Source organism: Leptonychotes weddellii, chromosome 4, assembly GCF_054177405.1.
Source record: "Leptonychotes weddellii isolate Sample4059 chromosome 4, ASM5417740v2, whole genome shotgun sequence".
Classification (NCBI taxonomy): domain Eukaryota; kingdom Metazoa; phylum Chordata; class Mammalia; order Carnivora; family Phocidae; genus Leptonychotes; species Leptonychotes weddellii.
The window spans coordinates 76,946,301-76,974,089 of NC_138372.1; the positions used below are offsets into that span (position 1 = coordinate 76,946,301).

The window sequence follows — 27,789 nt, forward strand, 5'->3', positions numbered from 1 at the left end:
TTTTTTTTTTTTAAAGATTTTATTTATTTATTTGACAGAGAGAGAGAGACACAGCGAGAGAGGGAACACAAGCAGGGGGAGTGGGAGAGGGAGAAGCAGGCTTCCCGCGGAGCAGGGAGCCCGATGCGGGGCTCGATCCCAGGACCCTGGGATCATGACCTGAGCCGAAGGCAGACGCTTAACGACTGAGCCACCCAGGCGCCCCGAGAGAGGGAGAATCTTAAGAGAGAAACTCCATGCCTAGCGCAGAGCCCCACGTGGAGCCCAGTCTCACGATCCTGAAATCATGACCTGAGCCAAAATCAAGAGTCAGACACTCAACCGAATGAGCCACCTAGACCCATGTAAACACACTTTCTAATCTTATACCTAAGAAATAGTACCCAGCATTCTTCAACAAAATCGCTACCATCCACATGTGGCTCTTTCCGTGTTAAGTCTAAATTGATTTAAATTTTAAATACTTAATTAAATACAATGAAATGAAATAAAAAATTCAGCTCCTCAGTTGTAGTAGCTAAACTTCAAGGCTCAATAGCCACATGTGGGTAGTGGTGACCCTATTGGGCAGGATGGGAAATATTTTTATCATCATAGAAATTTTTATTGGACAGCTTGGCTTTAGATCACACCTTTCTAACCTCATGCATACTCTCCATGGATGGAACCTTCTGTTCAATTCCGAACTGGTTTATTGGGATAATATGCTAGTAAAATTTTCTAATCCTAGCTCTGGTGCTTTCTTTATTCCTCCCCAACCCCCCAGCCATCTTGTTTTTGTGCTTTAAGAGATGAAATGCCAAGACTCTAAGAGTTAGGGCAGAATCAGTCACCACACAATTAATCAATAAGGCATCATCCCTGGATGTTGTTGAGCAAAGGTCCAAAGACTGAGTGCTGCAACAGCAAGAAAATGCCAGGACAATATCACACCCTTGACCAGTACATAGGCATACAGAAGATTCAACAAGTGCTCTCCACAGTGCCCTGATTGCTTCTTCTCACTGCTCCCTCAACTACTCAAAAGAAATTGCTCACATCTCTAACGCTTTTAAGAAAAATATATCTTTACCTTGTTGAACTGATGATGTGTTAAGAGATAACTTAGAATTCATTTGTACCCATCGAGTCCATTCTGAACAGCATCCTGTCTTTGCAGATTATGGTAGGGGAAGGAATTCTCTACTGTTGCCTGTCCAAAAGAAGAAATGGGGTTGGACTGGAGCCCAACATTAATGCCGGAGGCTGCAATTTCAACTCCTTCCTTAGAAGAGCCGTCAGATTCGTTGGTGGGTGTGGGGAACCACAAAGAAAGGAAATTATTTTTTTTTCAAAATAGAAATGTTATATTTAATTACAGATATTAAGTCTTTAAAGCTATAATTTAGATGTATAATTTTGGGTACATGATGAGTTTTACATTATACAAAAAAACTATTAAAACACTAAGACTGGAGTTTTGTATCTGTAATGTGTTATTTACAGTTATAGTCCTTGTTTTGAGAGCTAACATGCCATGCATTTCAGTATATTTTTGTCTTAGCTGTGGTGGAAGCATAAATTTACTTTAAAATGGTTTCTCCGGATGTGTGTTCATTTTTTAAAATGGAGAATAAATGTCAGCAGGCCATTATGAATGGATAACTCTTCAGAAATTAGTTTAGCCACATCAATGATTCCATTTCAGTTCTCCTGGAGTGTTTTCATCGAGAAGTTACTGCACATGGAAATGTCACCACAGAGAACTGAATCATGGCTTTTTCCTTGGTTCTATCCTCTAACTTTACCTCCTATTTTTTATCTAAACCCTCATCTCTTCTTATTAGCCTGGGACCATCTTAATGTTTGAGTCACAGGCCTCTTTGTTTTTTTAACCGAGTTGAGAAGTCAAAACACAGTATACCACACCAGTATGAATGTTTTACATTCATTCCCAGTAAATCAGTAAAATTACTTCACCGGTAACCTCTCAGCTCAAAAGAATAGGTAATTTTATCTAATATCTAGACAATAATTAAATACAACCTTCTCTCCCACTAGAGGAAAAGTCTGGTCTAAATCATGCCCTAAGCTCTGCTCCACTAATCAAGGTACTTGGAGATAGTAAGCCAAGAATAGGCCCCTTAGTGGGGTCACAAATTGAAGCAAAGAAAGAAATCTTCAGGACATATAACAGATCTGAGAGAAAAATTTCGGTAATGTAACAAATGCTTTGGACAAAGGGGCATATAACCTCTGTGAAAAGCTTTGTGCCTGTGAGAATGGTCCATCCTACCCTAGCAACCCCATCCTCTGAGGGACTGGAGATTCTCATTTTCCAAAGGTAAAAATGGATGGGTTTCCCCACTGAAGCATACTCTTCTCCAAAACCTTGCATGCTGCTAGGAATTAGAATGTAGAAAGAAAGGTCCTATGTCTTGAATCCCAGGTGATCAGGTGGAGAAGGAATTGGGAGAATCGTTGCTAGGTGGGAATAAGCAGAAAAGGAAAGTGGAAAACAGGGTAACAGGCAGGCCGGCGACCACGGTCTGGAGGAGTTTATTGAAGAATTATCCAGCTGCCTCTTGTATTGATTTCTATGAGCACATCATGAATCAAAATCCAGACTATCAAGTCAGAGTGAATCCAGCATGTCGAGACAATGTAGAGGAAGCTGGCGAGTTCAGATCATGTATATGTGAGCAGAGCTAGATTCCCACGCAAGGGACTTGGAGCAGGAATGGAGTTCGAGTGAACAAGTCTGAATCAGAGTTTGTGAGTTTCTGGTTTGAGGCTGGCCCCAGAAGACAAAAGAAAGAATTTGGACAGGGAAATACAAGAACATCATCTCTGAATTCCAAATATGCAGGAAGTCTCCCACAGCCCTGTACCCAAGATATGATTATTATTTCCTTGACAGGGCCCGCCTGCCTTCTTCTCTGTTTTAATTAGCATTCCCTGTATGACTACAGCTTGTGGGGAGTTGGAACCAGTTCCGTAGAGCTTGGCAACTGTGGCTGGAGTTAAGGAGTACTGGGGAGAGGGAGCCCTGGAAGCTCAAACATGCTAAGCAATTTTAAATTATTTTGAATTTTGCTTCATTCCACATATTTAATCCTCCTCAAATCACACAGTTGGTCATCTTCACATGTCTCAGGTGTCTGACAAGTGACCTATGGTAATAATATTAAGAATGGGTCCTATTTAACCAAACTGACAAAAAATACCCCAAATGACTACCTTGGATATACTCGTTGCCCTTATTTTGGAATTAAGTATCTGGTTTAAAGGTTTAGGAATTTTCTATCCTTATTTTCTCTAAATAAACTCAGAGAAAACGATCACGACAGATTTGCAGGTCATCACATTAATGTGTAATAAACATGGTTGATGATGGCACAATGTCGACATTAAGAACTAACTGGATAACAATTTCTTTCCCTTTGCGTATAGGTGTTCATGTGTTTGGACTGTGCTCCACAGCTCTCATTACAGATATCATACAGCTCTCCACAGGGTATCAGGCACCATACTTTCTGACCGTGTGCAAGCCAAACTACACCTCTCTGAATGTGTCTTGCAAAGAAAATTCCTACATTGTAGAAGATATTTGCTCAGGATCTGACCTTACGGTTATCAACAGTGGCAGGTCAGAAATTGAGATTTTAAACCTTCCCATGTCAGTGTTTTCATTGTTCATGAATAGCATGGGGTATCATTTTAGACATACATTTTTTGGTCATAGTGATTTTGGTTTTATTTTTCTTTTCTTTATTTTCAATCCAGTGATTTCTTTAGTGGTTACACCATAGAAACTCTTTGGTGGCTTATTCCAAATCCTTCTGTCTCACAAATTTCAGCCTCACATTCTTGCCACTAATCTTCATATCACCAAATCCTATTCATGTTTTGCGATCTACCTTAGACCTCATTATGGTTTTAGGTTATCACAACTGGTTCAATTTAGGAAGTTTATAAATAATCATGAATTACAGTCAATATGTGTCCTGTATTGCTTAAGTGGAAGATTAAATATTTATATTTACATCTCCATTGTATGTTGTATTTTTAAAAAATCATGTGAATCTTCTTTTTGGTAGAGTTTTATACGTGCATCTTCTTTGTATAAACCCAGTAGATCAGTATAGCTTCTAACCTTGCATTTTAGAAAATAAAAGACAGAAAAACTCAAGAAAATACCAATGCATTAAGTTTTTTTCAATCAATAAAGTAAAAATGAAATTTTTTGGCAAGAGATAATGTTTTGGAAATTCAAAAGAAATAAATTATAAAGGACAAAGGGCAATAAGTGATTGCTATAAGAATTGCATTTATCATTCAGTGAATTCTCAAGATCAGTTTAAGAGTTGAAAATACGTTAATAAGTGCCCTTGAAGAAGCAGAACCTGATATTATGTAATTATACACATTCAAGTTCTCATGGTCCATTCAATAATTTTGACGCTACATTTAAGACCTATGTCCTCTATTCTTTCTCAATCTTTTTACATATCTTGTCTGTGTTAAATGGTAATCCTTTTTATTGGGTGCCAAATAATCAGGAGGACATTAATATAACTGAATTTTATCTTTTTAAATTTTTTATCCATTAAAAGAAATCTCTATTTTTCTTCCTTCACCTGTCCTTTTCAGTGTTTCTCCCATGTCCTGTGTTCCACCTCTCTCCCAGCTTTCTTCGTAAATTATTTAACTAAATAAGATGCTCTGCGATTCTCAAGACAATAATTACATTAAAGTGGAATATACAGAGAAACATTTTGTTAAAATTGGACTTCTTGTGTTTTCTAAAGTGTAAAAATTACATTTAGACTCATGCTGTGAGAAAATAATTTTGTCTTTTCAAGTTTTATGTAAATGCAACCATATATTTAGGAGCATAGGAAAAATTTCAAAGCTTTAAAATCCTAGGTTTTATGGACTTTGACTTTAAGCTGACATAATTTGAATACCAAAGAACAATTATAATGTTTTCCAATCCACTTCTATTTTCAACCATCATTCCAATGGTGTAACAAAGTGATCCCCTCCAAAGCCAGCACTTTCTATTGGAAAGCTCATTACTACTATTCTTTAATTCTAATAGTGATTAGCAGTATTTATTTTATCACTCAGATCTTTCCCCAGAAAACTAAAGAGAAATTAAAGTTATCACTTATTGCCTCGAGGCTTTTAAGTTGAACATTTTAACCACCCAGCGTTCTTGAGATGATTGTTAGCAGTGGATCTGAAATAGAAGGCATCATTTGACTGTCTTCTTTTGGCAGGAAATCATTTCCTTCTCAACATGCGACCCTGGCTGCCTTCGCGGCTGTGTACGTTTCGGTAAGTCTCTGACTCTTTTTCATCAGTCTGTGTCCTAGAAAATATCAGGACAAACGAGTGTCGTCTCCAAGTGACTAATTAGATGATATAGCCGTGTAATAACAGAACAGTGAACTTGAGCACAGCAGTCCTTCAACACAATTGCATCAAAAGCAGAAATTCGATCATACTGTACACAACAGTACAGTAAAAGAAATTTTCTACACAGTCAGAATATTTATTCAGCCTGGTATCCCTTCAGTGTAATATATCTCATGGCAAGGTCTTGTGAACTATGTGAATGTTATAAATTCTTAAACTGAAAGAATTGTGTTAAGCACACACATGCACACACACACACATATGTGCTTTACTTTCAGTATTTATGGAACAGTGAGTTCAAAGTCAATGTAAACTTGGTAAGTGATATACAGTGAATCCTCATAGTATCTGATTAATACAGTAGTCTATCAGGTCTTATGTGAGAAAAGCTGACAGCAATTATGTGACAAGTAACATGGAAACTGAATAGTTATCTGGCTAATTCTACTGCTTCAATTTATCTTTCAAGATTTCATGTAATTAAATGAGATCTTTTTTTTATTTGATGAGTTTTGCTATGTACTTCTTTTTCAGGTATAGAATATAGCCATAGCAGGGGGGATGGAGCATTAAAGTTGATGTCAAGTGTACGAATTAGATTTTGAGTCTAACTTTTTATATGATTATAATTTAATAGTAAAATGACCTTTCTAACGTACTTACCAGATTGCTTTCACTTTTCAGATGTACTTCAATTCCACATTAACAGATTCCTCTAAGCTTCTCAAACCTCTCTTGGTCTTCACCTTTATCATCTGTGGGATCATCTGTGGGCTCACACGGATAACTCAGTATAAGAACCACCCAGTTGATGTCTACTGTGGCTTTTTAATAGGAGGAGGAATTGCTCTGTACTTGGTAAATAATTTACTATTCTCACTTGATAAACCACAGTTTAAATGGAAAACATGCATAGAACATTTTTGCACTGTAATAATTTACTTGCAATGTAGCTTATATTCGTGAGAAAATCTCTGAGTGCATCTCCATCCTAAGCCAAAACACATTTCCCACTTTCAGCAAAATAATATTTTAAACCCTTACCATGGACCAGCAACTGCAACTTTAAGATTATTGCATTTTATCCTCATACACACACACACACACACACCAGAAAGAGTCAGGGACTATTTTTGCTAGTATAATTTTACAAATGAGGAAAGTGAGTATTAGTGAAAGTAAGGTTCATGACAGTAAAGGTTTGGTGGAAGTTTATAGAATATGCCCCAAAACACAAATGTAGCACCTGGATATATTAGCACCAACTAATACTGAATTCTTTAACAGTACTCCATTTTCAAGCCCAGTCTTCCTTCAGTGAAAATATTCTCAGCAGAAGGAAATTGAGATTGTCCATTTCATGCATTCATTCATTCACTCATTCAATATCTGATCTGTGCCAGGTACTAGACTGAGCATCCATACAGTGAGAAATAAGACCCAGCCTTAAAGAGTTTTCAGTGTAAAGACTAATAAGAATATAGATAGTTGCAGGATGTTAAATGGTATATTAGGGTGTGAACAAAATGCTTTGGGAATAGCACACTGAAGAAGGAATTTAGACAAGCCTTCACAGAAGTGATGTGGTTTTTAAGAAATAAGAAATTTTTTTCTTAGGGTAAGGAAAGGAGGAAGGACATCCAAGCAAAGAAATCGCACAGGCACAAAAATGGATGTATGAAAGAGCAAGTATAAGTGGAAGGTGAGGGAACAGAAGGAATGAGAGATAACAGCCAGGTTTCTAGCTTGGAAGACGGGGCAGATGGTGACTTCATTAGCAGACCAGGAACATGATGGAGGAAGCAAGTTGGTGGAGGAAAAGGGTTTGATGAGCTCAATTTAAGGATCAATAGGCAGTTGAAGAGTTGCATCTGGAGCTCAAAAGGGCAATCTGTAGTGGAGAAATAGACTTGGAAGTCATGGACAGTATTGGTGGAAGTACCATTATGGTTACAGAGGTATATGAAATTGCCAGGTCATAAGAATGAAAGGAACCCAGGCCACACCCACATACCAGCAGCATGCAGAGAAACAGGCAGTCACCAAGGAAACTGAGAGAAACTGACAGAGAAATGAAAATCATCTATCACAGCAGTTCAATCATGGGACCTTGATGCCCTTGTTTGTGGAAGGTGTTACAAGACAATGATGACAAAAAGTTGTAAAAGCCCTGAAGCAAGTGATGATTTATTTTTCACTTTTATAAACTAGCATGGTCAGGACTGTCACTTTAAATCTCCTGTTTACGCGCGTGCTTTCTTCAGTGGAGGAGAAAGTGATCAAAGTACAGTTAGCAGGCCAGGAACTGGGCATAAGCTTGGGTTTCCCATGAGAGTGTTGACTGGCAATGTGTCTTACAGAATAGGCAAGGAAGACTGAGAACTGCCTCTCTCAAATTCATGCATTGCCTTTGTGTGGGTGTGATTTCATGGTGTCCTGGAATTAGCCTGGGCTCCATAGTCCGAAGGATTTGGGCTTGAATCTCAAGTATCTTACATTTGGCCAAGTTACATAATCTCTCAGAAGCCTGTTTCTTCACTTATTACATGAGAATAATAACTGGCTATTTCATATCACACCAAGGATGAAGCAACTATATTTATTGAGCACAGTGTTGGGCACTGCATGTTGAACAATATGGCAGAGTTTACTTACAGTCTAATGGACGATTTTCCCAAACTTACACCTTTAAATACAATCATTAATAGAGCATTAGGTAGGGACTGCTCATCCTGAGAACTCTGGCAGTGAGAGCAGAGATAGATACATTTAGAAGAAAATTTGAACCAAGAATTAAAATAGTCAGAGAAGCAGAAGCTGGACTTATTTCATTTCTGTTTGCACTCTATGCCTGAAATTGGAAATTCATCAGTTCTAAGCCAATGCTATTGTAAATTGTTAAGCACTCTATAAAATGTTAAATCCATGGGATTCTTTTGGTTTGATTTGAAAAGTGGCTACCATCTATGGATATTAGCTCCCAAATAGGTATCTGTTGCTTTCTCTTATCTTTAAACTAAGCATCTCAGAAGATGAAAATCCAACAGGGATTTGGTCATCCATGTGTAAAAATTGTAAAAATTCTGAATCCAAACTTTACCTTATCCAAATTTTTATCCCCCAAATCTAAAATAACAAAAAATTGGTAGGTTGAGTCTAAAGACAAGATTAAATAAAATTTAGCTCAAATTTAGTGTACTAGCACTGAAATGATCAAATATTACTTCCAAACTTAAGACCAAGTTAAAGGAAAGAATGTGGGTGCTCCAAACTAGTGATGATGGTCAACCTCTCTTTTGAGAATTCTCTGTACAATGCTGAACACACAGGGCTGTGCTCGATCTGAGTTGTAACAACATTTTGTCTCTGACCTCACTGCAAAACCTGATAGCATGCTTTATGAATGATTCATTGTTTTATATTTTTCACACCTCCCCTGCTTTCCATCAGAAGGTGTGATTAAAAATGGAAGGTAAAATAAATCAGTTAAGCTATTCAAGGTGTCATTCAACAAGAGGTTCCTAAATCCAGGAAAATGAATTGCTTTGAAAAGCAGAAGAATGACCTTATTTCTCTCATTGTTTGTCTTTTCTTCTCAAAACATATAGAGGATAAGATTCACAAAAACACTCAGTAGAATGGAGAAAGGAGAGAAAATCCAACGAATAAAAAATGACGGGCTCCTGATTTCTGAACAGATAGTTCAGTGATTTATGATATAACTCATAAATGATTTCCTGAGTAATTATAGTTTGGGTTTTTTATTATTTGTATTAGTCAATGGTGTATAGAGAGCACATACCTTATTTATTATATGCTTCAGTGGGTCCTCTAGGACAAATTCTTAGTAACGGTGTCTTCTAGTGCATGCTGTTCATTGTTTCTCTTCAATACTAGGGCCTGTATGCTGTGGGGAATTTCCTGCCTAGCGAAGAGAGTATGTTTCAGCACAGAGATGCCCTCAGATCTCTGACAGACCTCAACCAAGACCCCAGCCGAGTTTTAGCCGCTAAAAATGGCAGCAGCAGCGATGGAATTGCTCACACAGAAGGCATCCTCAACCGAAACCACAGAGATGCTAGCTCATTGACAAACCTCAAAAGGGCAAATGCAGACGTAGAAATCATCACTCCACGGAGCCCCATGGGGAAGGAGAACATGGTTACCTTTAGCAATACCCTGCCTAGAGCCAACACCCCATCTGTAGAAGACCCTGTCAGAAGAAATGCCTCCATTCATGCCTCTATGGATTCTGCTCGATCAAAGCAGCTTCTCACCCAGTGGAAGAATAAGAATGAAAGTCGGAAGTTGTCCCTGCAAGTTATAGAGACTGAGCCTGGACAGTCACCACCTAGATCCATAGAAATGAGGTCAAGTTCAGAGCCCTCCAGGGTGGGGGTGAATGGAGACCACCATGCTCCCAGCAATCAGTACCTCAAGGTCCAGCCTGGCACTGTTCCCGGGTGTAACAATAGCATGCCTGGGGGACCCAGAGTGTCCATTCAGTCACGCCCTGGATCCTCACAGTTAGTGCACATCCCTGAGGAGACCCAGGAAAACATAAGCACCTCCCCCAAAAGCAGCTCTGCTCGAGCCAAGTGGTTGAAAGCTGCCGAGAAGACTGTGGCCTGTAATAGAAGCAACAGTCAGCCCCGAATCATGCAAGTAATCGCTATGTCCAAGCAGCAGGGCGTCCTCCAAAGCAGCCCCAAGAACACCGAAGGCAGCACGGTCTCCTGCACTGGCTCCATCCGCTACAAAACCTTGACAGACCACGAACCCAGTGGGATCGTAAGGGTTGAGGCTCACCCAGAGAACAACAGGCCCATCATTCAGATCCCGTCCACCGAGGGTGAAGGTAGTGGCTCCTGGAAATGGAAAGCCCCTGAAAAGGGCAGCCTTCGCCAAACTTATGAGCTCAATGATCTCAACAGGGACTCAGAAAGCTGTGAGTCCCTGAAAGACAGTTTTGGCTCTGGAGACCGCAAGAGAAGCAACATAGATAACAATGAGCATCACCACCATGGCATCACCACCATCCGGGTCACCCCAGTAGAGGGCAGCGAAATTGGTTCAGAGACGCTGTCCATTTCTTCCTCCCGCGACTCTACCCTGCGGAGAAAGGGCAACATCATCTTAATCCCTGAAAGAAGTAACAGCCCTGAGAACACTAGAAATATCTTCTACAAGGGAACCTCCCCAACACGGGCTTACAAAGATTGAGTGATGGAATTCAGTCACTTGAGCGAACCCCAAAAGACCGCGTGTTGATTCTATCTGTGCTCTGTTCCAGCGGATTGAGAAGCCTTCTCATCAAACTGGGTCATCTACCATCAGCCCGGAGCTCAATGACTCTTGAGAACTACTACACTCAAGCTTGTAGATTTCACATCAAGGGGAGGGAAAAGCACAATGAAAGAACCTAATTAATGTGATAATGTGAAGAATCTTAAGACCTATCTTCAAACTCAAAAGGTTTGCAGAAGGCAGTTTCAGAAGAAAGTGGTTTCCTTCTGTGTATACTATTTTACTTCCTGAATGTGCCAACTTTAGGGATTTTTCTTTATAATTAGCTGTGGGAATCCAGAACCCATGTTTCCCTACAGCAGAGGCCATGCAGTATTATATATTCATTTTGCAGAATCTGCACCTAAAGCTCAGTAAGGGTGGTGCTGATTATTATAGTACATATACCATGTAAACTCTCAAATTCTATTTAGCTGTGAAATAGTGGTGTGCAATTCCTTGTCAAAGAAATGCTACTGTATTAAGAAGACGCTGGCTGCTTTGTGTTAGAATAGGACACCCCGCAGCTTCTCTGTAGTGGCTCTGTCACAGTCAAAAAAACACGAAAAGGTTTTGTGCATTTCTTCAAAATTATGCTTTCTTCGACAACAAAAATTGTGTAGGAATATTTTCAGTGAGAGGGAGTAACTAGTACTTTTCTACATAGGTTTTTTTTTTTTTTTTTTTGCTGCTTACTTTTTAAGTATAGGTACTATTACGGATTCTGTTTTTTAGTGAGTAAATTTGCATAATTTTAAAAATACATCTTTTTAGAGTCTTTTGAAATTGTTGTGATCATATTTTGCATTTTATGGCTCCTCCTTTATTTATGAATTAAAATATTTTTTTGATGTTATGGATATGTTTTTCTATTTTTAAAGCAAGAATAACAGTTGACATTCCTTGAGCAAAATATATCGCTGTGAATTTATAAACAACTAATCTGAACCAACACTTGACATTGTGGGTTACATTGCCAGCAAATATTGGTTGAGTCTACCCTTGGATGTCTCCAACCAGCTGGCTTTGGTTGCTATCTTAACAAGTAATCCAAAAACTTCATTTTGTTCCAGATTATTAATTTTTGATATCCTAACAACCAGTAAATTAGAGCAACAGGAGTTGGGTTTTACCTTCTTCCCTCAGATATTTTTGTTAACTGGACATCAACAGGAAGAATCTGGGGAAAAAATGCAAATTGATAAGTGAAAATATCTCACAGTGTAAATTAAGAATGTATTTCTTCAAAATCTCTAAAGAGGCACCATTTTGTGCTTAATATGCAAACAACAGTTTTGCTACCTATCCTGAATAAAGCCTTCAGCCTAAATCAAAGGAAACCAATACTACCAATGAGAAGAAGATAAAACCAGAACATCTGGAGGTGTTTTTCAACTTAAAAATTTAAGTATGGAGAAATAACTTGGTTCTTAGAACTTAGTATCAAACCTTTTTTACACCATTTCTCAAAGAATTCTAATATACACTCAATGATTGCCAAGGGGATAGAAGGTAACAACAAAGCTGGTTGATCTGATCGGTTTCGTTTTCCATGAGAACAGAGGGAGTTGTTTAGAGATAAAGACTATCATATCATTATCAACTTCTACAGGAAAAGGGCAAAGCTTTCTAGAGTCACCAACCTCCTCAAAGCATAAAAGCATTAGGGATTTAGCTGAAACCAGCAGAATCGAAAACTCTGGCAATAAAATAGGATTCCACTACATCCCTCCTGGCAACTTACTTCTCAGAGAGGGGAGTGGGAGTAAAACATTGCCTTCCCCACTTCTCGCCCCTATCACCATCACCACACTCCTACTGGCTTCTGCCATCTCATAGCGAGAAAGGTGGACTGGTTTTAGTACTCTGAAGAAAAAAAAAAAGCTGCAGCATTTCAGGTGCAGTAAGATGTTTCCTAATCTTTCCTATTTCTTAACAAAAGATTTTAAAGTACTTCTCTAGTCATTGAGGGTTTTTTTTTTTCTTTACATAAATATTGATATATTCTTTTTCTACTCAAAGTGCCAAAGGCTACAGTTTTTAATGACTGAACCAATTGTACCACATTGTTAAGGAAATATAATGACAGTCGCTAGAACTCAGACCTCTGCATGTATATTTGATAAGACATCTTTTGTAAAAAAAAAAATTACAAAAAAATGTTTGTTTACATTCCACTGGTACCTTAATTTAAAATAAATGAGACTAACAGGTGGTATCTCTTCTTAGTGTTCTATTTATCTGATTTGCTAATGAGAGCACTTCTTCCTTTGTTAGGCTGTGCTTTACTGAGAAAACCAAGTATTGAATAAAGAGAGTAATTATCTTTTTAAAGTAAATAAAATTATGAAAATATATATAATATATATAAAGTATTGTGTTTAATAAAATGTTATGCAATGTTTTCCAAACTGATAAAGTTTGTAAAGTGCTATAATGTATTTTGTTAAGTACAGATTAAAGCTATTGTGTGAGTATATTGTGCTAACATCATAGAAATAAAGATTAGATTTCTTCATCAAAATTGGAACATCTTGGTTTTTTACTTCAGAGTACGAATGGATAATAACTTGGCTTTTAGGAAAACAGCTGAAGAAACAAGAAGGTATCAGAGCTGATTATAATCATAACTGTTTAGAAGAAAGAGTGTTGCACTCACAAAGAAAAGTTTGTCAAACTATGCCATAATGTTCCCACGTCACTTAGAATTTTGATTTTATGCTTATCACAGGAGCTCTTTTAGATTTACTTAGACATAGATTTCTCATGTATCAATGTTATAAAGTGTAAAAATGAAAATATGTCAGGTCCAATTGCTCTGAATCCATTTTTGACTAAGAGTAGTTGATGGGCCTCTTTTCCCCAATATTATTGCCCTCTGTGGCAGCTTGTCTTTAAAAGAATGCTCTACTATTAACTCCAGGATTGTTTTCCAAGCCATTAGCATCTGTTATATGAATTTTGCGGCTGATACTCTGTATGTCTCACTAGAAGGTACTAACACAAGTTTTTAGACCTCGACCAGGAATTATGCTTTACTCTAACGATCCTGAAGTGGCGCACTTACTGAAACATGAAGTTACAGTTATCCAGTAATGCCATCAAATTCATGCATACCAGGCAACTATATCAAGATTGCCACCTGGCCAAAAACCACGGTACAATGCTACTCATTATAGAAAACACATTGATTTTAGAGATGTTAACATATGAATAATGATGTGTATCTTATCATGGCTGAAATACAATATTAAGACTCTCTGGGTCTTGATTTTTCATCTCTAAAATGGGGATGTTCAGCTCTATTATCCTTTCTAAAAGATATCCTAAAGTCTTTTCTAAATTTCTATAGATAATTATTAAGTATTTTATCTGGAGAGCAAAAACTAATGTCAGGAGAATAAGAAATAGCTTCCTGGCCTAACATGACTAACTAATGAGTAATTGTCATCTTTGATCATACAGCAGATATAAGCAAGACAATGGGGTTACGAAGAGTCTACATCAACCATATCATTACATGATATGTCAAAATAGGTGATTGGTATGCAAGTAACCCTGATCCTAGTACCTCTCTCATCAGGTATCAGGTGAGTGCATTCTGGATCATATACACAAGAAGCTGTCATTAGAGGATCATATCATTTCTGTCTTTTACAGGTCAAGTCTTTACTGAATATCTGTGGGTCATTTCTACTATAGCTCAAAGGGAATTGAAAATTTAAGCGTGGTTCAGAGAGTAATTTAATTAAAATAATATAACTGAAGGAAATCAAAAGGAATTGAAGTGGTTTCCTCTAAAAGGAAAATGGATAAAAGTCTGTTTGTGACTGGACATTTCATTTCCCCTGTTTATTGAATGTGTCTCCTGCCTTTAATCTGTAGAAAGCTTCTAAAATGTCCTAAGATCAAATGTTCCAGTTTGAAGAAAATATAGTTTTAAGTAATAGTATATGATATTACAGGTAAGATCCAATTACGGGAAATTCCCAGTGACCACACTTTCTAAGTGCAAAAGAATATCTAGATGAGTCCTCTGATACAGAAATGACTTTTATTTCATTGTCCATACCATTGTTAGTCAATGAAAGCTCCTAATTGTTTGTGATTGTGTGCTGTAGTCGATAATAATGAGGGTTGCTGGAGTTGAGGGGGTGGGAGGGATGGGGTGGCTGGGTGATAGACATTGGGGAGAGTAAGTGCTACAGCGAGTGCTGTGAATTGTTTAAGACCAATGAATCAGGGACCTGTGCTCCTGAAACAAATAATACATTATATGTTGATTAATAATAATAATAATAATAATGAGAGCAAACTGAGCACATCTATTGTTCTACCACTAATTCTATTTTATGGATTTGTTTAATGCCCATTTTATCTCCTTGACTCCCCCTACCTTAAGATTCTCAGTCATTGCCTTTGAGGAAAATCCATCTAAACTTTAATGTTAACTTTACAAAATAGTACAACTGACAAGTGGGAAATGGGTTTGAAAAAAAGTATGAGAATGGTATTCCCTTAAAATCTCTTTTTTCCTTAATCACTTCAGGACACTTTGTAACCAGGTACCGCCTTTTAGAAAAAAAGCTAGATATTCTCTATACTAGAAACTCTTTCTTCCCCCCGTGTTATGGTTTATACCTTCCAACCTGAGATGTCCTTCTGAGAAAAGGTACATCATCTTTGTGTACAAGGAAAATCTAATTCACTCCACTCCCAGCTCAATCTTTCCCATTCTACATCTAATTTAAATAATGACAGATATTTCCAGAGGCATAAAAAGAAGTATTTTTAAAAACTAACCCAAAATGGGTTAAAGACTTCCTTAAATGTAAATATAAAACTATAAAACTTCTGATAAAAAAAATACAGGAGGAAATCTTCAGGACCTAGGACTAGGACGAGCTACTAGTCCTTGGTTAGATATGTGGTTTGCAAATATTTCTTCCAGCCTGTAGTCTATCCTCTCATCCTTTTAACAAGGTCTTTCAAAGAGCAAATGTTTTACATTTTAATGAGGTCCAATGTGTCCTCTCCCTTTGGCCATGTTTTTAAAGTCAAATCTGAGATATAGAAAAAATCCTCAGAACTCAACAATAAAATGACAATAAATGCAATAAATATTAAACAGCAGTAAAATAACAATAACACAGTAAATATTAAGACTAAAAGAGTAAAACAGTAAAATAAGAAATGAACAAAGGTATGAAGGGACATTTTACCAAAGAGGATATAGAGAGAGCAAATAAGAACATGATTAGGTGTTCAACATCATTAGCCATTTAAGAAATATAAATTAAAACTGCAATGAGATATTGCTATACACATATAAGAATGACTAAAATAAAAAATGGTAATAATACCAAATGCTGACAAGAATGTGGAGGAATTGGATCATTTATCCTTTGCTAGTGAGAATGCAAAATGGTATAACCACTCTGGAAACAATTTGTCAATTTCTTTTTTTTTTTTTTAAGACTTTATTTATTTATTTGAAAGAGAGATACACAGCGAGAAAGGGAACACAAGCAGGGGGAGTGGGAGAGGGAGAAGCAGGCTTCCTGCTGAGCAAGAAGCCCGATGCAGGGCTCGATCCCAGGGCCCCAGGATCATGATTAATGACTGAGCCATCCAGGTGCCCCAACAATTTGTCAATTTCTTTAAAAAAACAAAACTAAATATACCCTTATATGTCCTAGGAACTACATTTGGGGGCATTTTCCCACAGAAATAAAAACTTATGTCCACACCCAAAATATGGTACTTACATATTCATCTCAGTTTTATGACTAATAGCCCCAATCCCAGATGTTCTTCCATGAGTGAATGGTTAAACAAACCATGGAATACTACTCAGCAATAAAAATAAATGAACTATTGATAGCGCACTATTTGAATAAATCCCCAGGGAATTATGCTGAAGGAAAAAACCACTACCAAAAGTTTACACGCTGTTTGATTCCACCTTATGAGACAGTCCAGATATGGGCAGCCCACATATGGAGAAGTGGTTTTGTCATCTTTACCACACAACTTCCATAGTTTTCCAGTTGGAGTGGGGTGAGGAATTCAAAGATATGCACTTTGTCTTTAAAAAGAAGACATAGAAGTTTTATATGTCATGTGTAATCTACCCAAATGGCACAAACCAGATCACCTTACTACAGGAAAGGCCGGGGATGTAGTCTCTAGCTGAGGTGCCCTGGGCCCAGCTTAAAATTTGTGTCTTTTCTAATTAGATGAAAAAGGATGAGAATGGCTCCCAGAGGTTGATGATCATTTTCTGTCATACCAGCTTCAAGACCCTTCACAATAGGACTATAGAGCCTTATATTTCACTGCTTCTCCATACAAAGCTATTTGCTGCAACAGGTCAGGTTCTTCATTTGTGTGTGGGGAGAGGGGAGGTGGGTGGGCGACTGAGGGTGGTTTATTTTTAACTCTCTGGAAAGTCTTTGTTCCCCTTTTTCTCCATTGTCCTTCAAGACTAAATGTCAATATTCCTTTATTTTCAATTTTTCCTTTATTCTAATTTTAGGGCTGGAAGGGACTTGAGATATCACTCATCCTTTTAGGTATAATTACTATAATTACCTACGTTTCACATATGAGAAAAGTAGAACACGTGAGAAGTGCTTTACTCAAAACCACACAGGTGGTAGATGCAAGAAGGACACTGAGGGTAGGGAAAAATAACTCCTGTTCATTTTGTAATCCCTAATGTTTAGCACATCACCCACTGCATAGGTTGGACACTGAGTAAACATTTGAAATGAATGAATGAATGAATGAAATATTTATATTTATAAATCTTTGTTCTGCATGACCAATGTAGTCACTTACTCAGTTTGTATTATTAATCAATTTGATTAATGAGGCATTGAATATTTACTACACATTAAATTATAAGCTTTTATAAGCAGCTCCTAGCACAATAGGCACTCAATGAATGTAAGAATTGAATGAGTACAGTATGCTCCATTTACTATAAGTGAAAAAATTGTAGAAATGTGTAAGAGAATTCATCACATAAAGGAAAATATGAGAGGATTTGGAAGGGAAAGAAATGGTCATCCATTTGATTGTGCCCCCAAATCCTACAGTTCTCAGAAATCACCTCCACGACTCTGAAGCCAAGTAAGTGTTATTTATATTTTTCTCCTTTTTCTTATTTGAAGCATCTTTTTCAAATGTTGACATTGCGTAAGCCAGATTTCTTGGAACAAACTGTCTCCTCACAATAGATATGATTTTGCAACAGTTGTTTGTTCAAATGTTCCCACCTCCACAGTAATCTTAGTGGAGGAAGGTGTCAATAAAGAGTGCTTACTTATTCTATCATTAAAAAAAAAAAGAAAGAAAGAAAGCCCTCTTTGTAGTCAGTATTCAAGCTTATTTTTCAAATTCAAAATCAGATATCAGAGTCCAGGGATTATAGCAATTTCTTTATATCTGGCATATCCACTGGACTCTTATTCCCACCCAATCTACCATTTAGGATACCACAACTATTTTCTCAATTACGGAGTAATGTCTTTGGGGTCAGGCTGACAAGTATTCTCAAGTATTCAAATTCTAGCTCCAATTACCGTGCTCCTCAGTTTTCTTGCCTGTATACTAAGGATAATAGTTTAGGGTTGTTATGGACATTAAATGAATAAATATAGGCAAAACAGGGGCACCTGGGTGGCTCAGTCACGTAAGCGTCTGCCTTCGGCTCAGGTCACGATCCCGGCATCCTGGGATCGAGCCCCGCGGTCGGGCTCCCTGCTCGGCAGGGAGTCTGCTTCTCCCTCTGCCTCTGCACCCCTCTTCACATAAATAAATAAATAAATAAATCTTGAAAAAATATAGGTGAAACATTTGAAATACTGTGTGGCAGTATAGAAGTATTGGGTCCTATTCTTGGGCAACGCTGTGTGACTTCTTTATCTCCAGTCTTTGCCTCTCTCTGGAAATATACAACTGCCTGCTTGATTGGTAGCTATACTTAAATATCTATAATTATCTCAAATTTAACATTGTCAAAATACTTTTCCTGATTTCTATTCCCAAATGTATTCTTCCATTTCAGGAAGAGTAAACTGTTGACCCCCACTACAGTTGCCAAAGCAGAAAATCTAAACTATATACTTAATCCATTCCTTCCCCTCACCATTCACTTCTGAACTAAGTCCTATCAGGTCTCCCTCAAAATAAATCCTATGATCTCTTTCCCCCAGTCTCATTGTCTTTAGCCTCGTCCAGACCACCATGGACCCTTGATACTCCTCTCTAGGCTTGAGGCTTCCATTTTCACCGCCCTATAGTCCATTCTTCACATGGCAGCCAGAGTAAACATCTTAAAAACACAAGTCAGATAAGATGTCCTCCTAAAATTACCCAAATAGTTTATAGAAATTCAAGTTCTAAAAACAATGAAAACTTTACACATGGGTATCCAGTCCCCTTCACTGGCGAAGAGAAGTTTCTTGATGAAGGAACCCCAATCTTCAGAGATGGTACTGCTCCTCCCCCAACTTGCCCTCTCTCTAAAATAAATAAATAAATCTTTAAAAAAATATATATGTGCTTGAGCAAAAGGGTTATAAATTATTTCATATAAATCAGTGATCATTTCATAAGAAAGCCGTAATGTGATCTACATTTTAACAATTCCATCTTTTAGTAAATACCTCAGGTGATGATTATTCTCATTAACATGTGGAACCATCTGGAAACCATTGCAATAGGCCATACTCACCAAGTGGACAGGGACTGTGTTTTACTTGCCATTGTATTTCTAGTGTTTACTACAGTGCCTCAGCATTGAAGAAACTCAAACTCATCTATATGACTTTATTAAATCCTCCTAACTCTTCAAATCTGAAAAATGACAGGCAAAAACTCCAAAAAGTTAAAGAACTTTGTCAAGCTCACTAACTAGCTCTTGACAGACCTGATTTTAAAATCCAGGGCTCTGGGATTGCAGCTATGTCTGTGATGGTGAGCCACAAAATATTTGGAATTTTTCCCCTTTTTGGTGAATATCAGGCTCAAAAATATCCACTCATTCAGCCTGGAGGAGGCATCCAGATTTGTCCATCCAGAAGGTGGAACAACGCATTTAATTCGCCAAAATCCCATCAAGGGAATTTAGCCTCGAAAATTCCTTATCAATAGCAAAAAATATATACTTTCATTTTTTTTTAAAGTAGGCTCCCTACCCAGTGTGGAACCCAGCATGGAGTTTGAACTCACCACCCTGAGATCAAAACCTGAACTGAGATCAAGAGTTGTATGCTTAACCGACTGAGCCACCCAGGCACCCCTTTATTTTTTTTTATAACACACGTTTGATCAGAAGCCTTGTTCTAATATGAGTTTACTTTATCTTTTAAGATAAAGGTAAATCAAACTACTAATTCTGTCTTTTTTTAATTATTTTTTTAAGAAACACTATAGCTTGGGTGCGTGGGTGGCTCAGTCGGTTAAGTGTCTGCCTTCGGCTCAGGTCATGATCCCAGGGTCCTGGGATCCAGCCCCATGTCAGGTTCCCTGCTCAGCAGGGAGTCCGCTTCTCCCTCTACCCTTCCCCCCACCCCTGCTTGTGATTTCTCTCTCTCACACACTCTGTCTGTCTCTCTCTCTCGAATAAATAAATAAAATATTTGTTAATAAAAGAAACACTATAACTTATTTTAGAAACCTTCAGATATATCTTAGAGAAAAAAATAAGGGCCTCTTCCAAAATCCATGATGAACCAGGTCATGATTACTCTCTCTAAACTGAGCTTTTAATCTAGTCTAATGTTTTTGTTAATCAGTAGACGCCGGGTGTGTGGCAGGAGCCTACGCACTCATATTGTCTCAAAACTAAAAGGTTCAGCTCAGCTAAACTTGCTCTGTCCACTTCACACATGCCTTACAAGACCTTGGAGCATCATCATTAAGTTGCCTCATTACCAAGTCAGAGAGATTCTTTCTGTTCCTGTGTCCTAGGTTGTTAGACATATATAAATAGGTGGCATGTGGGTTTGTGTACACAGCCTATAAAAGCAAATATACACCTTTATGTTAGTCAAAACTTCTAAGTAGTGACTGTATGAATAGTTCATGTTTCCTCCTGGCCATTGCTTCTGTAACCTCTTTTTAAGTGATAAAAAGAGAGAAGAGTGCAAGAGAGGTCCGTTTCCATAGGAACAAATGTAACAACAGAAAAACCTGTTAGAGCTAGAGCTTTGCCTCCTGGTAAGCAGAACTCACACCACCAGTGTTTTATGAGCAGCACATTGCCCTCATGTTATTGCATTTTCCAAAGTCATCCCTAAAAACCTTCCATAAGGAATAAGTATTTACAACTTTTCTTTTCATTAGGCATTTTACTTTATTTTTTACAAACTGGTCTTTTGAATGTCTTCAGCCAGGAAGTGAAATAGATTAACCAAAGCCTGAATCCTGTCTTACGTCTATACTGACAATTTTTTTGGAGAGTAAACCCAGGACACAGCGTTACCAGTAAAACAACAACCACCAAAAAATACTCCCCCAAATCATAATACATAACAAATAATTATACACACGAGCATTATTAGTTTAACATAAAATATGTAAAGTAGGTGTTATAAACATGGACTCTCTGGCCTCTGAAATAAAAATATTTTAAATCAGAAAATTAGCTATATTTTATTTGGATTGGTATTATTTGAATATAAGAGGAAAAAAGCCAGCTAAAGCATAAATATTCTATGAGAAAATTAAGGCAATACAAAATAATTACTTTTTCTTAAATACTAACTGTAGTACATCTATTTTTCTTTTTTTTAGATTTTATTTATTTACTTGACAGAGAGAGAGAGAGAGCACAAGCAGGGGGAGTGGCAGGCAGAGGGAGAGGGAGAAGCAGGCTCCCCCCTGAGCAGGGAGCCGGATGCAGGACTTGATCCCAGGACCCTGGGATCATGACCTGAGCGGAAGGCAGATGCTTAACCAACTGAGCCACTCAGGCGCCCATTAACTGTAGTACATCTGTTAAAACATACTAGCTACTTGACAGAGGACATGAAGAATCAAAAAAATAATAAAGTAATAAGTAACTTATAGAACTTTTCTAAATTTACAAGGTGAATTAATATGAAATAATTCAACTTAGAAAAAAATTGGTAACAAATAACCTCTCATCATCAACATAACATAAGAAAGGGCTATTCTGCACTATATTTTAAGGGCCCAGAGGAAATATTCCATTTTAGAAAAATCCATAATTATCATGTAACTCTAAGACTTCTGTTTATAGCTTTTGAAAAGGGGTTTAAGAATTAAAATACTTACAACAGGTAAGTTCTAGAAATCTCAGGATTATCTTTGAATTCTTATTTCCTCTCTCCATCCAACTTGTCATAAAACTCTGTGTTCTGTCCCTTCTCGACCTTTCCCCATGACCCCAGTCTAGTACTTGTGTGGCCCCAGCAGCTCTAGGTCCTCACCCTGTAAGTTTCCAGGGCTCCAGTGCAGAACCACTCTCCCATTTTGTATTTACTTGTCCACATTCCCATTCCTAATGGGCAGGTTTCTCATAGGTTTGCCAGAAAAGTCTGATTAAATTATTTTGAAATATAATGTAAATGACTGGTGGAAATGTCAGTCTGTTGTACTTCCCAGGGTGATGTGCATTCAAAAGGGATATTTATTATCCCCCAGAATTAATTTGTTGATTCAAATCCTTTGGAAATGAGAAGAAACTCTTTTTTTAATTTAACAACTGAATACTCAAAAGAAGAATGAATCTATAATGTTAGAATTTCAGCAGTAACACAGCTGTTGACCCCAACAGACTCTTAATTTGCATAATTTTGACAACCATCAGCTCTGTAACAAAACGTTGGAAATTTAGAAGCTACCTGCTTTGTTCTTTACTACTTGTCCCACAATTCGGAATTTGCTGCACCAGATAACTTTAAAATGGAGATAAGGGTGAGGTTAAAAACAACAGGTTGTTCGAGTCACAAGAGCCTCCAGATTATCTTCTTCACTGTCCCTTCCCCACCTCTGCAGAAAACTGAAGATATGTCCTTGAAATGGTGAGACAGAGACTTATTTAAAGGGTAAGAGGTCTGTCCCTTTGAAACATACACCACAGAACAGGGCAGGAATCCATATAAAAACCTCAAAGTTCAGTGGAAATCTATCAGTCACATACTGAATTTTGAAAACCCAATCTTTTTGCCCACTGAGGTCTCAGAATGATGACAGGTAGGCTAATAATCTCCAGGTCAACTGTAGAAAAATTCATTTCAGAGAATTGGACTGGTCAAGAGAAAAGAACTAAAGATACTGATATCAGCCCAACTAGATTAACCAGCCCAGAGATCAATGAATCAGGAAGATATAATAGTCCTCTAAGTGTGAATGCGCCTATTAACAGAACTTCAAAATATATAATGCAAAAATTAACAGGACTAAAAGGAGAAATTAAATTCACAATCAGAGGTGGTGAGTTTAACATCCCTTTCTTTGTAATTGATAGGACAGGCATAAAAAAATTATCAGTAAAAACATGGACATTTTGATTAAAACTATCAAAACTTAGACCTGATATTTATACTTCACACACAACTGAAGAATATACATTTTTCTTAAGTGCACTGAAACACTCACTACGCAGATGATAATGCTGTGCCATAAAACCAGTCTCAATAAGTTTAAAAGGACTTGAAATCATATGTTTCCATACCATAACTGCATTTAATTAAAAAAATCAATAAGATATCTAGAAAATCTCCAATACCTGGAATTTAATCAACTTATTTCTAAATAACTGATGGAGCAAAGAGAAAATCACAAGAGAAATCAGAAAATATTCTTTATTCAATGATAATTAAAACACAGCATACCCAAACTAGCAGGATGTAGTTAAAGTAGTGTTGATGCAATACTTAGAAGGAAATTTACAGTTTTACATATTCATATTAAAAAAAAGAAAAGGCAGAGCCAATGATCCAAAACAAGGCACTAGGCTAGACACCAGAAACTCAATGGTAACTAAAACACAGTCCATATCCTGATGGTGAATATAGCCTAGTGCATATTGGTTGCCATATATCACGAGAATAATCATCACCAGGAGTATTTATTAAAATGTAGAGTCATTAGGATGTAGACCAAATTACAGTTTTCCCTAATGAAGCAATCACGGTTTTAGTACGCCCTTCACAATGAGGAGCTCCATGTGGCTAACAAACACACGAAGAAATCCAATTTCATTACATATTAGAAGAGTGTTAATTGGAAACAATAAGAATTCACTACACACCCATCAGAATCACTAAATGAAAAGGGCAGAAAATGCCAAATGTTGCAAGGATGTGAACAACCGGAATTCTCACATACTGTTAGTGAGAATTTAAATTGGTAAAACTACTTTGGAGAACCATTTGGCAATAATGGCTAAAGCTGAAGGTGTAGAAACTACATGACTCATCAGTTTCCTTCCTTGGTACACACCCTACAAAAATACTTACATGTGTTGACCAAAAACCATGTACAATCGTATTCAGAGCAGCACTATTTGTAAATAAAGACAAATAAACACTACTTAAATGTCAAGAGTAGAACAGATTTAAAAAATGATGACATATCCACATAATTAGAGACTGCATGACTTCAAATAAGAAAGAAGTACAAATATATGCAAAATTTGGATGAATATCATAAATGAATATCATAAAGGTAATATCGAATAGAAGGAGCAGCATTAGTAAGATGATTCTATTCACATAAATTTCAAAAGCAGACAAAACTATTCCACAGTGGTTGAAGTCAGAATGATGTTTAGCTGTGGGAGAGTGTGGAGTGGGGAGTGACTGGTAAGGGACATGAAGCTAGCTTGTGGGACGGCAGCAGTATTCTATTCCTTGACTTGTGTATGCTATTGACATTTGAAGGTTCACATGGGGTAAAAATTCACTGGGCTGTACACATAGAATTTGTTCATACAACTTGTCTATTTCATTTCAATTAAAAGCTCAGATAAAAAGAGAAGAAATATTTCCCTTTGTTTTTAATTTGATTCATAAAAGTCATCACCAAAGTATCTTCATTATCAGGATTTCTCATGCCTACAATTGCCAACCACAGTTCTTTTTCTCCTTAAATTTAGTTAAAATGGCTTGGACTATTCCTTTTGTTCTCACACTTACTATGTACTCTTTTGGTGTTCAAATGAATGGGAGACCTTTGACGTTTTCAAAGTCAAATAATAAGTTTAATATCTCATTAAGAGAATTATTTTTAAGGTTAATAATTGACGATGTAATCCCCGTGTTGCTCTATGTAATCCTTTTTGAATCAGGGTAGCGAGGTTTACAGCTCCCTGAGCGTGGGCACTTGATCTATGTCCCTTTGGGAATGGAATATATTGCTTTCTGAAGCCGAACAAATCTATATTGAATCATAATCCTCCTATCTGGACCGTTGGAGATATCTGGCCTAATTTAATATCTGCTTCTTGCACTCTAATCATTTTCTTTTTCCTTTAGTAGACATATGGGAAAACAATCACATAGTCACTGGTTTTTGTAAGCGAACTTTGGAGAAGCCTTTAATTAGGCTAATATTCATAGAAATACGAATTAGCTTGTGTTCCTTCATAAATGATAAATGTTTTTTGTTGTTTAGGAAAATAGCCCTTACACTCACATTGGTTTATTTGAAGTTAAATTACAAGTTGCCTTGCAATTTAGGGCATAACTGATAATGAATAAAGGATCTTAACTTTTTTTTAAGATTTTATTTATTTCTTTATTTGAGAGAGAGAGAGAGACAGAAACAGCAAGAGAGAGCATGAGCAGGGAGGAGAGAGAGAAGCAGGCTCCCCGCTCAGCAGGGAACCCAACACGGGTCTCCATCCCAAGGCCCTGGGATCATGACCTGAGCCAAAGGCAGACGCTTAACTACTGAGCCACCCAGGCACCCCAAGGATCTTAACTTTCTGACATTCCTTTTATACACCTCCATTTTAAAGCAATGGATACCCACAGGTGAGAAAAGTCCATTCATGGGGCGCCTGGGTGGCTCAGTCGGTTAAGCGACTGCCTTCGGCTCAGGTCATGATCCTGGAGTCCCAGGATCGAGTCCCGCATCAGGCTCCCTGCTCAGCAGGGAGTCTGCTTCTCCCTCTCACCCTCCTCCCTCTCGCGCTCTCTGTCTCTCATTCTCTCTCGCAAATAAATAAATAAAATCTTTAAAAAAAAAAAAAGATGTCTCAAATATCATTTAAAAAAAAAGAAAAGTCCATTCGTTATGAAAGGAACACGTGCTTTCTTTTGCTTTACCGTTTATAAATTAAAATATATATTTTTTAAAAAAAGATAAAAAGAAAACTGAATTCCATTCCCACCAGAATTCGCTGCAATTCTTATTGCAATATTCTCAGTGAGCCACAGTCATGAGTTCAGGAATGATTGCATTAGTGCACCAAATGTGCCATAGGCAATTAATTGTCAAAAGATTTTCCCACCTTGATGGTTATATAATATGATTCCTAACCTCTTCTGCAATTTCACCCAGCAGTATACAAAGTTTGTGCAGTGCTAGCTGTAGAAGATGTGGATCTGGGTCAAGATGTCTATCTGCCAAATCAAAAAGATTTGGACATTGCATTTGAAGTAGGTTTAATATTATAAATATTATAATATTAAATTTATTAGTGTAAATACTAGTTATTTGCCTTAAGGTACGGGCTTCTCAAAGTACACGAGTTTTATATTTACCCAATTTTCTTAAAATAACTGATTTCTTGACAGCATCTTAAAATGAGAACATGCCTAGCTTCATTACAGTTGCACAGATTTATACTAGTGGATAAAACATCATTGTAAATTGTTTTTCCTTCTGCTATCATCTTTCAAAACGTATCCTATTTTGCATTTTTTTCCTAATAATTACCAGAGATTTTGTGTTTTATTGCTTTCTATTCATAATACTCACATCTTTACTTACACTCACATGGTTTCTGAATTGATTGCTATTTTAGTTTCTATGGTAACTCTGCCAGTTGCCTACCTATAAATAGATATTTTATAATAGCAGGCTTATGAAAGTTCAGTTTTTGAATACCCTTCTGCAATAAGGAGAATTGCTAGAATAATAACATATAAATCAAGATTTAGGAAAACAGGTATCTTATACTTGTCAGGGTGTAAAAATAGATGACTAAAATTGAAAGTTCAGTTAGACGAATGCTGGCAAGCACATGGCGAAAAGACAGAATACTCAAATATTTAAAAATAAAAATGTACAGTTGGGATATATTTTTCTTTAGCCTCCATTGAAAATTTCAGGATATCTTTTAAATAACATTTATTAACTACATACAAATTCTCCAGACTGCATTCCTTTCATTGGAATCTTATATAACTCTTCAACATGATTTTGAAGAAATTCTTACAAATATCTGTATCTATGGATATTATCCCTTGGTTTTATATGTATATATGTTATATATATGAAGTTTATATATATACAAACTTCTAATATATTTTTTAATCTTTTAATGTTCTTTATATTATGGTTTCATTTGCCACACAGGTATTTTAAATTATGTCGCCAAATATGTTAGTTTTCCTAATGATGTACTATATGTTGGCTAATTGAATTTAAATTAAAAAAATGTTAGTTTTCAAAAAAATTTTTAAATATGTCAGTTTCTTCTGTGGATTCTGAATCTGTGCCTCACTTAGGAAGCCTTTCCCTACTGCAAGATTATAAAAACATTCCCTTGTATTTCTTTTTTATTCTTAAATAGTCTTAAAAGTATATTATGTTATTAATCTATCTGGAATTTATTTTTGTGTTTAATGTGAGGTAAGATTCTACTTTTTATAGAATGTCAGTTGGATTATCAGTAGTTATCATTTCCCTGATGATTTTAAGTGCTCTATTTATCATATATTAAATTTCAAATATATATGGATCTATTTTATACATGGACCCTGTATTATGATCCCTTCATTTATTTTTTAATTCCCACGCTGATTCTGCTAACTAGCATGTTTTAATATATAGTAGTATATTTCAAATGTACGTTAGCATTCTGCTTATTTGCTCTTCTGTATGAACTTT

At 36.9% G+C, this 27,789-nt stretch overlaps 1 protein-coding gene across 1 annotated transcript in view; it reads left to right on the forward strand.

Moving 5' to 3' along the window:
* Positions 1-13,219, forward strand: part of PLPPR4 (phospholipid phosphatase related 4) — a 42,834-nt gene extending 29,615 nt beyond the window's left edge. Inside the window, exons 3-7 of the mRNA XM_006732821.3 lie at positions 1,160-1,289; positions 3,433-3,628; positions 5,265-5,322; positions 6,088-6,261; positions 9,301-13,219. Of these exons, the coding sequence (XP_006732884.1) occupies positions 1,160-1,289; positions 3,433-3,628; positions 5,265-5,322; positions 6,088-6,261; positions 9,301-10,626 (1,884 nt within the window). The 3' untranslated portion in view covers positions 10,627-13,219. The remainder of the gene's footprint in view (positions 1-1,159; positions 1,290-3,432; positions 3,629-5,264; positions 5,323-6,087; positions 6,262-9,300) is intronic.
* Positions 13,220-27,789: the final 14,570 nt, after the last annotated feature.